The sequence below is a fragment of the Engraulis encrasicolus genome, chromosome 14 (genome assembly GCF_034702125.1).
Source record: "Engraulis encrasicolus isolate BLACKSEA-1 chromosome 14, IST_EnEncr_1.0, whole genome shotgun sequence".
In the NCBI taxonomy this organism is placed as follows: Eukaryota; Metazoa; Chordata; class Actinopteri; order Clupeiformes; family Engraulidae; genus Engraulis; species Engraulis encrasicolus.
Genome location: NC_085870.1, coordinates 45028449 through 45044953, shown reverse-complemented (window position 1 = coordinate 45044953; position 16505 = coordinate 45028449). Strand labels below are relative to the sequence as shown.

The 16505-nt window shown below is 43.3% G+C and overlaps 1 protein-coding gene across 2 annotated transcripts in view; it reads left to right on the top strand.

The window, feature by feature from the left end:
* Positions 1 to 14114, top strand: part of LOC134462712 (arf-GAP with GTPase, ANK repeat and PH domain-containing protein 1-like) — a 69389-nt gene extending 55275 nt beyond the window's left edge. For both annotated transcript variants that reach the window (XM_063215886.1, XM_063215885.1), the window contains exons 17-18: positions 5359 to 5689; positions 13276 to 14114. In XM_063215886.1, coding sequence (XP_063071956.1) covers positions 5359 to 5689; positions 13276 to 13617 — 673 coding nt within the window. In that variant the 3' untranslated portion in view covers positions 13618 to 14114. The remainder of the gene's footprint in view (positions 1 to 5358; positions 5690 to 13275) is intronic.
* The last annotated feature ends 2391 nt before the right edge of the window (positions 14115 to 16505 follow it).

Below are 16505 nucleotides of genomic sequence, written 5' to 3'. Positions count from 1 at the left end.
CTACAAGTCCACACTCAACGCCACACGGTTAGTAACTTACATTACATCACAATATATTACACTGCTCTTATATACACAAGGCCGCTACAAGCCCATGTCTGACATCACACGGTCAGTAGCAGCTTACATTACATTACATTACACTACATTACATTATACTACATTACATTACATTACATTACACAATGCCACAAGCCCACACCATTAACAACTTGTATTACATTACAGCTCACTCCAAATGCCACACAGTCAGTAACAGCTTACAACACATTACACTACACTTAGCACACTTTTCTCCACCACAAGCCCACGTCCAAACACCACACTCTCAGTGCCAACTTATCAGGAATTTGAGAATTAGGGTTAGACATAGAGCAATTGAGTGAATGAAAACAAATAAAATTGAATGAATGTGACATGTGGGAAGTTTGTACAAAGGCCAAAGCAGTCTTACCAGGACATTAAAAAAAAAGTCATATCATGAAATAAAATGATGCTTATGTCACTCACCACTATCATGGGAGCTTTTATAAAATGAATCATAATGTGTAACAGCCTGGTTTCATGGCAATATGAAACCCAGGAACAGAATGCATTAGCCCTGAAACCAGGGGTGAGTTTAGCATCTCGCTGTTATGGAGGAGCTTTCATTTTAAAGTCTCTAGCATCTTCATCTTGCCTCATAATTAGATTTCCTTTTTTTCCTCACAAGAGACAGATGATGTCGGTAAAGAAATGTCTAATGTCTTTGGTGCTTACCAACAATGTGCTATAATAAAAACATTGCCAGCTGCAAAGCATTACAGGAGAGACAAATGGTCTTTCCTGTATCTTTGCTTGTGAAAAAAAACAAACCATAACAATGTTACTGGAGCTGAGCGCACACCATTTTTAGGTTGGTGAGTACACTCTGCTGGTTGCGAAGGAAGAGCTCAGTTTTGGGGATTGGGGATTTGTATTAAGTTTGCAGAGGCCAGCTGAAGTCTGCTAACAAGGCCCAGTGCACATTACACACATCGTGTGCTGCACTTGAAGAATTTAATTGTGCCATTAAAATATTAAAAAGTGCAAATCAGTGAGATAGAAATCTTTTCTGTTAGATACCCCAAATTGCTCTGTGTATTGTGGTTTAACCACAGTGTCCTTATGGCCCATGCAATCCTTTACTGTTTGCAAACCACTGTCAGCACACAGCACATTATGTCTCTGTAAAACAATTGATAACACAAAAGGGCAACATCCACACCACTTACTGCATGTTTCATGGTTGTCAGAAGGGCCCTTAAAAGTATGTATTATGGCAGGCATTTGTTCTGCTTAACCTTAATGGTGGTTTATTTTAGTCTGTAAAACAACTCACGATCATGAGCAAAGTACCCGGATGCCCGTTTATACGTATGGACAGAGAAAGTGACAGAACTGAAATGTAAACAAAGGCACAAGGAAGCCAAAATAGGCTACGAACATGGCACAAGGGGGGAACATGGACAGAGAGATCAAGACGAAAACACAGAACATATGGTCCAGATCATGACATAGCCTACACTCTAAGAAAATTTCCCTGCAAAATAACGGCAGTTACTGGCAATTATATTTACCTGTAATTCTACTGTTATTTCACACCAAAAATCAAATACAGCTCATTGCTGTTTAATGCATCACAGTATATAAATTTTTTTCAGCAGCAATTGAACTGTTAAATAACAGTACTCTACAGAAAAATAACAGTACATTTCAGTTAAAAAGTTGAATAGTACTGTGTGATGACAGGCAAATACTGGGTCATAGTTGTATTCATGAATATGGCCATGGCAACTTCCCACCCCACCCATCATTCTCCATAACTCTGGTACCCTGGCCATGTTACCACCCCACCCTCCCATCGTTCACCATGACTGGAGTGCCTTGAGCATGATACTATGGCGCTATGCTGTATTGAGAAAATGGTTTGCGGTGGTCCTTTGAAAGTGTGGGCATGAATAAAATTTCAGAGTACACAGTGCTATGTTACAATGATAGTGTGCAAGGTGGGCTTTTTACTGTATCTCTTGATGAGCCAATGATGAATATAGCATTGGTCAGTCTTTAAAAAAATATTTTACACCAAGTAGCACAGCAAACAAGCAGCACTACACGCTAGCTCTCAAAGCAATGCCTAATTTGCAGCAGGCACATTATATGCAACAATGCCACAAATGATGCCACATACAGCAAGCTTTCACAAAGAGGAAAGTGTGCAAGCATGTAAGCAAGCTTGTAGGCAAGCAAGTGCTATGCTGTGCCATGCAGGCCAGCCAGCCAGCAGGCAGGCAAGCAACTAAAGTGTTGATAGTCCAGATTTATATACAGGTGCAAGAGTACCATGTGACCAGAGTCATCAGGCCCTTGGCAGGTGACGCCCGTAATTGAATAATGGCATAACAGCCCTACTCAGGTGAGGCCAGGCACTGATTAGCAGATTGGTTTAGATGGGGCTGCTTGTTGCAAGAGTGTTACAAGTTCTTCAAATGTTTCAGCCATTCACACTTTCATCACTATCAAAATGCATGTGCTACTCACACTTTGCTGCATCAAGCACTTTTTAAGTATTGTAGTTTCCTTAGAAATTGTTTCATCATGCTTGATAGTATCAGATAATCTTTAACCAGTCAGAATGACTTCAGTTCTTCAGGTGGTATTGAAGTTTGATGGTGATCACGGACAAGTGGAGGATGAATGGGTTTCAATGGTGCTGCCTAAAATAACTTGTTATTTTCTAGAGATGCACCGGATCCGGTTCCGGTTCCGTCAGGATAATAGAGTTTTTCACAGGGTCCGGGTCCGGCAGGATCTTAAGCAGTGGATCCGGTATCCGGCATGTTACCTAAAAATCAGGGTCTGGTGCATGTCTAGCCTAGGCTTTTCAGTCTTTCACAACCCCTATCACTGCATGGAGTGAAATCCCTTTGGAAGCGGCTATTGCAGGCAGTGTGGCAATAAGCCAATGAGTCTAAAAAATAGTTTGCGCCAACGTAATAAAAAGGGCCCACGTGTGCGAGTAGACTATATGTTTCAACCCTTTTGTAGGATCCGGTATCCGGTTCCGGATCCGGCAGGATCTTGGTAGTGGATCTGGTATCCGGCAGGATTATAAAAATCAGGATCCGGTGCATCTCTAGTTTTTTCCACAACTGCGAATACTGCTATTGTGCAGTACTTACTGTTTATGCTCAATATGTGACTCAAAGTAATATTTTCACAGTAGTTGTCTGTTTTTTCGAAAAACAGTAGAATGCTGTTGCAGAATTGCCGTAAATAAACAGCTATTTGTTACAGTGTACCTATAGGTTTGGTCTGCCTCTCCCATAGTCTGAGTCCTCGACGATCTTTATGCACATCTCTTTAAGCATCCCTTATCATTCTCCTTTCATTAAGCAGTACTTGCTGCAATCAAGGTTTATGGAAATGAAATGTTTGTTTAAGAAAGAGTACATGCACATAATGCACCCCAGTGACAGACTCTTCCACTTTTTTCCCATCTTACTTTTAAAGCAGAGTGCGGCTGCTATATCTGATCTGTGTGGTGTAGTTATTTGGTGCATGTATTCCAATCTAGGCTTCAGGCTTTTTTAATATCCCATGCATTCACAAGGGATGGCCGACCATAATTACCAGATTAGATTAGTCCGATACTTATCAGCAGCTTTTACGCAAGCACTTGCCTCAGACAGGATCAAATAGCCTACATGTACAGTATTTACTTCACAATTACCAGTTTCCTCCCAATTACCCAAACATACATTCACTGCTAGTTACGAAATGGCAAATATAAATCTGCTCCAGCTCATGTTGTTATTTAGGATAATGATATTGGGCTACATACAATGGCATGCTCTCATATACAACAGCCATAATACATTGGGATATGTCTGACAGTGGGGCAAAAAGCCAGCCTAGCGTTTAAGGCTAATGTTTCTATTATATGTGGTGGTCACTGGAGTGGCCTCAGTGACGAGTAATTGATATCTGCAATGTAAATGTATGTGAGTGCAATGCAGCAAATGTACAGTGTGTGTGTTTGCGTGTGTGTGTGTGTGTGTGTGTGTGTGTGTGTGTGTGTGTGTGTGTGTGTGTGTGTGTGTGTGTGTGTGTGTGTGTGTGTGTGTGTGTGTGTGTGTGTGTGTGTGTGTGTGTGTGTGTGTGTAGTGCAATGTAGGCCCTGGACCGATGAATCCCTTCACAGGATGGATGAACGCTCTGCTGTGTGATGCAGTCGTTCCTCTTCAGCCACTTAATGGCCTTTTAATATCATGCCACAGTGCTCATTCCTAATGGGAGCTGCTTGTCTGGGAGCGGTGTAAAGTAGAGTAGAGTAGTAGAGTACCCTACGCTTCACTCTTACACTAACAGCAGACTCATAGCCAACCTACGCCCACTCACATGCATAAACATCATGGGGGAATATGCTACATATTTTAATGTTATTATATATTATATTATATTATATTATATTATATTATATTATATCATATTATATTATATTATATTATATCAGTCTGTCATATACATACTTGTGTATAGATAGTTAGCTAACACTTTTTCAGTCTAGCATATACAGTAAGACTAGAATGCCAAAAAGAATTACAATAAGGTTGCATTGTGTGTGTGTGTGTGTGTGTGTGTGTGTGTGTGTGTGTGTGTGTGTGTGTGTGTGTGTGTGTGTGTGTGTGTGTGTGTGTGTGTGTGTGTGTGTGTGTGTGTGAAAGAGAGAGAGAGAGAGAGAGAGAGAGAGAGAGAGAGAGAGAGAGAGAGAGAGAGAGAGAGAGAGAGAGAGAGAGAGAGAGAGAGAGAGAGAGAGAGAGAGAGAGAGAGAGAGAGAGAGAGAGAAGATCTGTCTTTGTGAATATATGTACAATAATAATGTAATGTTTGAGGTTTCTGTATTTACGTATGTATGCTACTGGACACCTTAATTTCCCTCTGGATTAATAAATGATACTCTACTGTACTCTACACTACTCTACTCTGTTGTAATTAAAACCACTAGATAATTAGTTCTGCACAAATTTTCACATAACCATCACTTACCGCTTATTGCTGCTACTATTACTCCCAACCTGTCCAATAACAACAGTATGTTGTATGTATATTTTATATTATACCAGTACATCGCATACATGTTTTTTTTGTTTATAAACACGGTGTTGTGAGGAGGGGCAAGACACTGGCAGCCAACCACATAGCACATTTTTTGACCGACAGCGGTTTCCAAAAATCAGTGGCTGAGTTGTGCGCAGCCAGGGTCATTCAGGCAACGGAAAACAAAAAATGAGAACTCATGTTGACGCTAACTTCCTGTCATCTCCCTGTGGCCCCCAGAGAGGAACGTGAGTCGTGGATCCGGGCCAAGTACGAGCAGCGGATGTTTGTGGCGCCCCTCTCCAGCGCCGGCAGCGAGGGATTGGAGGGCTCGCTGTCGTCCCGCCTCCTGAGGGCGGTGATGGACAGGGACCTGCCCCGTCTCCTGCTGCTGCTGGCCCACAGCTCCAAGGAGGAGATCAACGCGCCGGTGTTCACCGTGGTGGGGATGGGGCACCATAGCAACGGCACCGGCCAGCAGCATCAGCAGCAGCAGCCTCCATCTCGCACCACCGCCCTGCACGCCGCCTGCCAGCTGGCCGACATCGTCATGACCCAGCTGCTGGTCTGGGTGAGGCTCCTTATCAAGCTTCTTCTTCTTGTTCCTGTTCCTGTTCTTCTTGTTTTTCTTCTTCTTCTCCTCCTCCTCCTCCTTCTTTTTCTTCTTCTTCCTCCTCTTCTTCCTCTTCTTCTTTGTGTTGTTTAATGTTGGGTATCATTAACGGGTATCTTCTCGATCTCCTCCTCCTCCTCCTCCTCCTCCTCCTCCCCCTTCTTTTTTTCTTCTTCTTCCTCTTCTTCTTCCTCCTCTTCTTCTTCTTCTTCTTCTTCTTCTTCTTCTTCTTCTTCTTCTTCTTCTTCTTCTTCTTCTTCTTCTTTTTGCTGCTCAATGATGGGTATCAGTAACGCCCTCTTTTGTTTTGTGGTGGGAAGTGGACCAAGGTTTCACCTCCCCTCAGAGAAATATTGGGTAGTAGTGTATCACGTACTTGGTAAAAAAAAAATCAATCCAATTCTATCAAATAAATCCGCCTCTTTAGCATTTTTTCACCCATAGCCTTTCAAACACCTTCTCTCTCGCTCTCTGTATGTGTGTGTGTGTGTGTGTGTGTGTGTGTGTGTGTGTGTGTGTGTGTGTGTGTGTGTGTGTGTGTGTGTGTGTGTGTGTGTGTGTGTGTGTGTGTGTGTGTGCACGTGTGTGTACATGTGTGAATGCTGTCTTCATTTTTTCACCCATAGCCTTTCAAACACCTTCTCTCTCGCTCTCTGTGTGTGTGTGTGTGTGTGTGTGTGTGTGTGTGTGTGTGTGTGTGTGTGTGTGTGTGTGTGTGTGTGTGTGTGTGTGTGTGTGCGTCAGTGTCTGTGTGTGTGCACGTGTGTGTACATGTGTGAATGCTGTCATGCATGTCTTCTGTGCACTGCATGCATGTACCTGGTGTGTGTGTGTGTATGTGTCGGTCTGCATGTGTGTATATGTGCATGTGTGTGTGTGACTGTGGATGCAAGTGTGTCTGTGTGCCTATAAATGTGCAAGTCTTTTGTGTATGCATGTACTGGGTGTGTGTGTGTATGTGTCTGTGCACGTATGTGTGTGTGCATGCGTACGTGCGTGTGTGTGACTGTGGATGTGAGTGTATCTCTGTGCCTGTAAATGTGCACGTCCTTTGTTCATGCATGTACTGGGTGTATGTGTGTATGTGTCTACGCGCATGTGTGTGCATGTGTGTGTGACTGTGGATGCGAGTGTGTGTGTGTGTGTGTGTGCCTGTAAGTGTGCACATCTTTTGTGCATGCCTGTGTGTGTGTGTGGTATCCTGCAGAGGCTCTCTCCCTCTCTCCTCTGGCCATTAAAATGTCACACTGCCGTGCTTTATGGCCGCCTCTTGAAATTCAGCTCTCTTCAGCTCAACATCATTCCTCTCCTTTGTTCCACAACCTCCAACCCCTCCTCAATTTCAATCACTTGCTTTTCTTCTCTCTCCCTCTTCCTCTCTCCCTGTCTTTCTCTCTCTAGTGCTCTCCTTGTCTTCAAGTTTATGTCACTTGTGGTTTTTTTCCACTATTTTTTCATGTTCCACCACTCTTCATCGCTTTCCTTGTCCTCCGCACAATAAATTGAGAAAAGCAACCTTTGTCTAAAGTCTTTCCTCGTTGAATGTTCTGCTTGATAGCTGTCAGTAATGGCAAAGGACTGCTGAATAGTGTTATTACATTCATGAAAAGACATGACAAAAAGTTAACACACACTGGTCAATGCTCCTGGCACGGTATTTCTACCTCAAAATCTTGTACTTCTTGCCATTATTTTGATGGAGGACTTTTGGCATTTTTATTTTAGGACAAGATGTCTAAACCTTTGTCCTAGTAAAGTCATGTTTGAGAGTGTCTAAAGGCCCTTTTCCACTGCATGTTTTCTACCAGGTATACTGTAGCTCGACACAGCATGACTCGGCCACCATTTCTTGCCTTTCCATTACAGAGGCAGTGGCACGGCCCGACAGAGCACAACACAGCTCGAAAACCAGCCCTCGTCTTTTTGGCCGGCTGAACCGAGCTGTGCGGGTCTTTGGCTGCCTACTACCCAGAATCCCTAGTTTGACACTGTATTACTTTGACTTTAAAATCGAAGGCCAAAATCAACCAAATATGATGTTGCTGAAACTATTTATAGCCTACTTGGATAGATCAGATATCTGTCAGCCTAACGTCAAGTCAATTAGTTTATGTAAAGTAATGTTACATGACTATGTCAAAAACGTAGCCTGGCTCTCGCGAGACCCCTAGTGCTTCGTGCATCTTCGTTACACTTCGTGAGCTCGCACAGGGGTCTGGTTCAGCCTTGTCGAGCCCGAAGTCCTCGAGTAGAAAATAAACGTGCCCCGACCATTGGATAATGTCAATGTCAATCATCGTGGAGTGAGGCGTTGACGGGTATGACGTAGCATCTTGCGCGACATCACTGTAGTGCTGCTAGCACACCCCTCAGTCAGTGTGGCTAGCACAACAACGGCGGCCTGCATACTGTATGAACTCCGCGATTTCAAGTGTTATCAAAACTACCAAACATTCATTCTTTGAGAGAGGAACAGAAAACAAGGAATTAGTTGGTGGCAAGAACGTTCTCGCTCTTCTTCCAATGATCCACTGAAGGAGAATGAGCAGAGCGCAGCGATGTTCAGTCTTCAACTGTTTACAAGACCAACTTTAAGTGGGGATTTTAGTCGAGGTCCATGCCACATATAAATGGTGAGTGAAAACCTCTTGGTTGTTTCTAACGTGTTTTTGATGTGTGTGAAACAATGACTGACATGGTAGGCTACAACTGTGAATGCCCCCATAGTGCCGGTAATTCAATATTGTACAAGCCTCATTTCCAGACCTCGCATGCTATGGTGACTGAGTGCTGTTGATCATAATAGTATGCCAAGATGTCGCATTCAGACCAATTTGTTTATGCTAAGTTCGTGTTAAATTAAATGTACTATCCCCGTGATCGCTGCCAATGCAGCATGTCCCAAAACGTCAGCATGTGAGAGATGGAATGTTTATTTCACGACGACATTCTGACTTCAAACTCACCAGGATGGCTTCCCCACAGACCTATACATATTGGTATAGGTCTGTGGGCTTTCCCCTTTTCACTTTTCTGCCCTAGTTTGTTAACCTGTTTCGATGGTAAAGACTAAAGTAATCACAGATTTTGCATGGTTAAGAGACCTACTTCGTGTGAAACAGAATTTTACACAAGAGGGTACTGGAATAAAAACAGGGTGAGGCCTGTCACTCACCAGCTACTGGCAACCCCAAGTCTCCCTTTCTGTCAGCAGTAAATTTAAAACTAAGTAATAGTAGCCTACTGCTGTTCAGGTCTTAGCCTTAAATAGGTATGAATTCAAATGCAGATACTAGTCCTATAGAGTCTTTAGAATTACAGTTGCCTTGTTTGCAGATTCTATTTTAATATTATGTGTGTTGTTTTCAGGTAGGCAAGTCATGGAGTTGGCAGCGTCTGCTGGGATTGTCATCACAGACCGGGTCATCCAGCTGCTACACATGTACAGTGGAAATTGAATTAGGCTCTTCCCTCACTTGTACTGTTGTAAACCATCAAATGAACACTCTAGGTAGACAAGACAGTGAGTTCAGTAATGGCTGGCACAGAGCATGTGCACCACAAGTGTGGAGCCAGCCAGGTCATACGTGTTGCACCTACCACAATTCCATTTCTTTGGTCTTCTGTGTTGAGCCTGTTTCAAAATGCGCCTGTACAACCACATGTGTATAGAATCTACACTACACTACTCCACCAAGATCTAGACATTACTGAAGAGTTGGAAATGTTATCATGGTCTGCTGACAGCTGTACAGAACATGTGTACTTAAATACCAGATGTGCCACTTTCATTAACGAGACTGTCTGCTCTGGGTTTGGACAAAGCCTAATGAGGCAGCAGTCAACAAACAGTCCTTACATTTGACATCATTTACAAAACAACCTATGGTTTTAAGGTACTTCATGCTACTGGTTGTGAGCGAGGCTTTTTGTGACTGACTCTCCCTAATGACAGATTCATAGACATAATGGAACATGTAACACAGCATTAGTTCAGAATCTAACCATCATCCATTAGGAACAAAGAAGTGGAATCTTGTCACAATATCGAACCGAATATTGAACAAATGGTGTAAATAATGGTGTACACAAGTAATTGGAACATATGTAAATACAATTTTATTGTGAAAAGAAAACACTGTCTAATTTTTTTCAATGTACAGTAATGAAAGTGTAAATAATGACAAATAAGATATCAATTTATATACAGTATACACATTTTTTTCTTTTAAATATTGGTTACTGGCAATGCAAGAAACATAGCTTACAAAATGTAGCGTTCTTGGTGTTAGGTGATGTATTGTACAAAATGAAAACCCAAATGGTGACGCACTCCTGAAATGTTGCAAGTTCTTTAAGGAAAATGCCTTGAAATCTTGTTCTAATATTTTGAAAGGCATGGAATCTGTGAGGGGATGTGCTGGGTCCTCTATGCTGTCGTTTCTTCATACACCTCCTGGCTTCAGACACAGACCAAGGAAGTATAGAAGTATATTAGACAAACATTTCAGAAGGTTATGTGTGACAATTGTGGCTACATACAAGGTTTTGAACAAAAACACGGGAATTGATTGCAACACATTTTAAAATATTTCTAGGTGACTTAAAGTTCATTAACAACAGGGTATGCTACTTACTCTGTGTACAGAGTATTTTCCACCCACATGTTGCATTACTGCCCTTGTACATCACTTTGATCAAAAGCGTCTGTCAACTGTAATGTTATGAGGAGTACAGTCTCTTGAGAAATTAATGTAGGTTTAGGTGGATAGTGGTGCAGGACAGCACATATACTTTTCAGTTACTCTTACTAAGAATTCAAACCTGTAACATTGGATACCTTCCGAGGCCACAGGTACAGGTTGAGTCACAAGGGTCCTATTTACCTTGATAATAGGTTCTCAGTCATTTCACATCCCCACCCTGATGAAAAAAACTAATTGTTTACACAAATGGGTTTTACACCCCTTAACAATACGGCTTTGCTTGCTTCAGTAATGTACTCTTTGCCTTTGACCTAGCAATGGATGTAATAAATCAGACATACCTTATATAACCGTGGGTCTTGGGTCACCTAATAATGGAGAGAGAGAGAGAGAAAAGACATCACCATTGATCAATTAACAATGGCACAGCGTCTGTGTGTGTGTGTGTGTGTGTCCCAGCTTATGACGGTGAGCACGATTAACTTTGGGTCGTCCGATCAACTAGGGATGGTCACCTACAACTTATCGAAGTGCTTAGCACACTCACGAATCGACTATTTGAATTGACCACAGCTGAAGTGTTTGAGAATACAATCGCGCACAATAACAACGGCAAAAGTGCGACGGCATGGTCCTCTCGTCGAACCGTAATGCAGTTTCCAAAGTGTATAATAGAACTTAAGACGCCCCATCCTGTCTCGTCTGACGTGAACAGCTCTTTATGCCATCCAAGTTAATCAGACCCGAAGTTAATCGTGCACACCGGGAGTAGTTAATGCAATCCTGGTGTATATTTCTCTCATGGTAGGATATACAAAACGTATGGGACTGTAAACGATTTACTGTATTATCATGGGTAAATTGGCATGCCTAACGGTGACCAGAACACAACCAATAATGCTAGTAGCAACTGCATGCTGTTGAGGCTGCATTGTTTTCATATGGCTGGCAATTTTGTCTGAATAACATTTTATCGCTGGTCAATCATTTTCAGCGAAATACACATACTTGATTAAGTTTTATTCATCAATATATGTCACATTGGTTGTGCAGGCAAGCAGACGTCCATTTTGTCTGCAATATTTATCACCCCGTCAGAAACGGACAAACCCATGCCCGTGATGTGTTCACTAAAAGAAAATATAGCCATTTCAAGACATCTAACTTACCATATCTTTGTTGTGATTTATCTGATGCAAACGATGCTGGCACCAAATGAGTAGCCGGTCCTCCTTGGTGCTAGGGGCTGGTAGCATGTAACCTGGCTCTCACGTAGGTGGATTGTCAGGTAGCATGCCGCTGTTTGGACCCTGCAGAGTACTCGTGCACTATGTCGGATTGCCAACCAAAATCCACCGATGCCTTGTGTGTTTTGTAACCGTCAGTGGTCCGATGTCGGACACAGGTGGCATACCACAGGCGGCTTGCCGTTCAAACGCCACCAATGATCCACTATTATGCTAGCTGGACTGGAACTACTGTCAACATGCTAACTGCTCTGTTGTGGCTTCTATCGCGCGTCGCAGACAACTACGTCACGGCCCGTTTCGATGTGATTGGTTGAAGTAGTACGTCACTGTTACCTAATTTCTCCAATCACGTTCGAGCTAGAACAGCAAGGTTACCACCAAAATTCCAGATGGATGACAATCCATCTGCGCGAGAGTCAGGTTACCAAAAACGTACCTCTAACATACTATACTCCGGGTAACACGGTTTGTAATGGAAACACAAACCGGGCTGGTTTAACAGCACCACTCAGCTCGACACGACATGGCACAGCCGGGTTCCATGTGGAAAAAAGCTTTATCAGACCTGTGTTATTTCTTTTCAGTTCAGTTTTCGGTCCTGCACCTGCCTTACTGCATGTGTGTGCATATTCTCTCTCCTTTTGTTAATACATGCATACCAACTCCTGGAAGAAAAGAATACCAATACAGTACAAATATGATTACATTTACAATATGTGAAAGGTGTACTTTAGAGTAAACACATACAGTAATTGTACAGGTCATTCAAAATGATATAAATTAAAGATTTATTATTACATTACATTACATTGCATTTGGCAGACGCTTTATAACCAAAGCGACTTTCAAAAGAGGACATAATCAAGCCAACATCACAAGCAAATACAAAGTGCACAGGAGATATACAGAACAACAAGTGCAGTTGCAAAGAGGGGTTAGTTGTGTTTTTTTTGTTTTTTGTTTTTTTTTTTAAATATAAAGAGTAAATAACGAGTACACACACACAAACACACGCTCACAAACAAAACTAAACTAAACTAAACATCATGTCAGGAGTCTGCCCAGGGGCAAGGCCAGTTCAAGCATTAGTCTAGTAGATTCTCTCGAAAGAGGAATGTCTTTAGTTGTTTCTTGAAAGCTGCAAGAGATGTGCTCAGTCTTGCTGCCTCTGGGAGACTGTTCCACCACTTGGGTACCACAACGAAGAACAATCTTGACTGGGAGTACCTAGAGCGACTGGATGGCAGAGCCAGACGGCTTGTGCTGGATGAGCGCAGTTCTCTTCCAGTAACATAAGGCGTTAGTAGGTCCTTCAGATAATCCTGTGATGGTTTTGTAGGCAAGGGTCAATGCCTTGTGCTTGATCCGGGCGGCGATCGGTAACCAGTGCAACTCAATAAATAGAGGAGTAACATGGGTCCTTTTGGGTTGATTGAAAATCAACCGTGCCGCCGCATTCTGGATCATCTGCAGAGGCTTTAGCGCACAAGCAGGTAGACCTGTCATGAGTGAGTTGCAGTATTGCATTTATATTAAAGATACATTCTCCTGTCCTTCTCAATCTCTTGTGTCTCCTCTTCCTGTGCAGTATGGCAGCGACGTGCGGAGCCGCGACATGCAGGGTCAGACGGCCCTGTGTCTGGCCCGCCGCGCAGGCAGCCAGGAGTGTGCCGACATCCTGCTGCAGTACGGCTGCCCCAACGAGAGCTCCACGCCCTGCACCACCCCCACCGGCGGCCCTGGCCCTGGCCCTGGCCCCGGCACCTCTTCCCTGGGCTCGCCCTGCTCCTCTGGGCCCCCTCTCCCTCCAGGCGCTGGTGGTGGTGGTATGGGAGCCCCCTCTTCCTCTGCCTCCTCCAGCACCCCCACCCTCGCACGCAAGACCAGCGCAGCCAGCCTCAGTCGCAACAGCTCCAGAAGAGCGGTGTAATAAAGAGAGAGAGAGAGAGAGAGAGAGAGAGAGAGAGAGAGAGAGAGAGAGAGAGTGTGTGTGTGTTTGTGTGTCTGTGTGTGTCCACACACGTGTGTGTGTCCACGCATGTGTGTGTGTGCGTGTATGTGTGTGTCCACGCGCGCGTGTGTGTCTGCAGTGTGTGTGTGTGCGTGCACACCTATCTTATTCTAGGTGCATGATGTTTGTGATGAAAGTGTGTGTGTATTTGTGCACAGTATGTATGTCTCTGTGTACAGTACGTGTGTACAAGTATATGTGTGTGTGAACAACAGTATATGTGTATGTGTGTAAGTATGTACTTCATGTGTGCAGTGTGTGTGTGTGTGTGTGTGTGAACAGGGAGATGACAGTTACTGGTTCATACACTGCAGTGGCCGGAGAGAACAAAAGAACAGCAATGACTGTAGAAACGATTACATTGCCACTGAATGTGTCCCACTTGACACAAATCTATACTGTGACAATAGGCAACAGACAACCTTTTAGCAAAACCTTTAGTGTGTGTGTGTGTGTGTGTGTGTGTGTGTGTGTGTGTGTGTGTGTGTGTGTGTGTGTGTGTGTGTGTGTGTGTGTGTGTGTGTGTGTGTGTGTGTGTGTGCGTGCACATGTCTGCATTTGTGCGTGTGTGTGCATAAGCATGTGTGTGCGCATGTGTCTTTGTGCGTACATATGTATGTGTGGAAATGTGTATAAGTTTGTCTGTGTGTGTGTGTGTGTGTGTGTGTGTGTGTGTGTGTGTGTGTGTGTGTGTGTGTGTGTGTGTGTGTGTGTGTGTGTGTGTGTGTGTGTGTGTGTGTGTGTGTGTGTGTGTGCGTGCATATGTGTGTGCGGTTATTCCATACCATGGGATAACAGCAGGAAGGAGTGCAGTTTCACCCCTTTAGTGTTCCGACAAAACCCTGCAATGCCCATTCCCCCCTCCCTCCCTCCCTCTGCCACACAGACGCACAGAAACACTTCCTCAATGTGCGCCGTGCATCGGAATGGCTTTGCCTTGCCAGAGAGCAAGACAAGGCACAGACAGACAGAGACAGACACACACAAACAGAGTGAGTGAGAGAGACAGAGACGGAGGCCCAGAGCAGGCTTGGCAAGCTGAATGCCACAGAGATGCAGCCTGCCTGTGGACTCTTGGCCCTCTCTCAAAGCAGTGATAACAAGCCCAGCCAACAACGGCCTCCACAGTGCTGGGGGTGGTGTTGGAGGACAAGCCGCCCGGACAAAAGAGCACCAGTAATAATGATTCATAAGCTGATGCGGAGGAGGCCAATGCGGTACGGCACGCCACACTCCACGGGCGTCTGTTTTGGGTGCCCTGTTTCAGTTTCTAGCGTAGACTTAGGAAGGGGGGAGAGAAGAAGGGTCAACTCGTGGTGCGGAACACTGGCAGAGTGTTTTTTTTTTCTTTTCTTTTTTTCAAGGTCGCAGGAACAGTACAAGGTCACTGCTGACCTGCTCTGTGTGCTGAGTCGCTACGGAAACAAAGGAAATGATGCGTCAGGAAAAAAACTGTTCTAATATGCTAACTGTACTCTTATGAAGGAAAAAAATGGAAAGTCGTATTATTGGAATGAGACAAGAGAACAAGAGACTGTGAATATAATGAAAGCATTCTTATATGCTTGGAAAAAGAATTCATAAGACAAAATGGGGACAGAAACAAAGAAAAAAAACTGAAGGACCTTTCTCTGAAATCTTAACTCATGGGATGTTTGTCAGCTGTCCATAACAGCAAAAAGATTGCTGAGTGGCGTTGTTGGTACATTCATACCATGGTGCACTCATAGAAATAGTCTGCCATGACAGAAAAGAAGAGTGCAGATTAAAAAACAATGTATGAAATTTCTACTTTTAAAAGAGCAGACAAATAATTGTACATGATGTCCAAAATGCTATGGATTAAAACAAACAAAAAAGATTGATAGACTACCGTGATAGCACTGATGGCAAGTAGTGTTCCAATGTTTGAAAACTGTGACTGTATGTAGGCTACTACTGGACTTTGTACTATTTGATTTTCCTGTCTGAATTCCCATATACAGAGATTTTTGACTAACTGTTGAGGAGTTTGCATTCGGTCATCAGTCTTAATTCGTTTTCTCTTTTCCTTTGTTTGGTCAAGAAAAAAAGTGAAGCATATGGGCTACATGAGGGACCATATGACATTAGCAGGATGTATCTTAACAACCTTTTTTGTGCTTATCAGTCAGTCACACTGCCAAGAGAGAGGGCGAGAGAGAGAGAGAGAGAGAGAGAGAGAGAGAGAGAGAGAGAGAGAGAGAGAGAGAGAGAGAGAGAGAGAGAGATAGAGAGAGAGAGAGAGAGAGAGAGATGCCTTTGAGTGATTGAATGTACTGTATCTCTAAATTCCATTATTTGAATGGGTTCCTATGTCTGTGCTACAAACAAACCAGGGACCATTGTGAATGTACAGTAAGCTACTTTGTGTTTGTAGTTTCTGATGAATTATGTTGATGGTGAAGTTTGTTTTCCTCAGCGCTGAAAATGTCACTGATCAATCAGTGACTATACCTGCAATACGAAGAGGTTTTAAACGTGTGTTCTCATAAAATATCTGCAATTATTTTGTGGCATATGAAAAAAAACTATTATCAGTTCATCCTGTGTTGATATGAGATTGTTACATGAAAAAAGATGTGGTTTTGATCTGTACTGGCATAATACCGTTTGGGACAACTGCTGTCAGTTTGTCCAACTAGTGACATTTATATGATGGTTCATACATAAAACATGAAAAAATCTCCAAGGTCCTTTTATAATTCTTTGCGAACTGACAGAGTAGCAGAGGTCTTTGGTACTCCTGAAAATGCATTGCAAGGTAAACATGCCGTTTAATCAATATG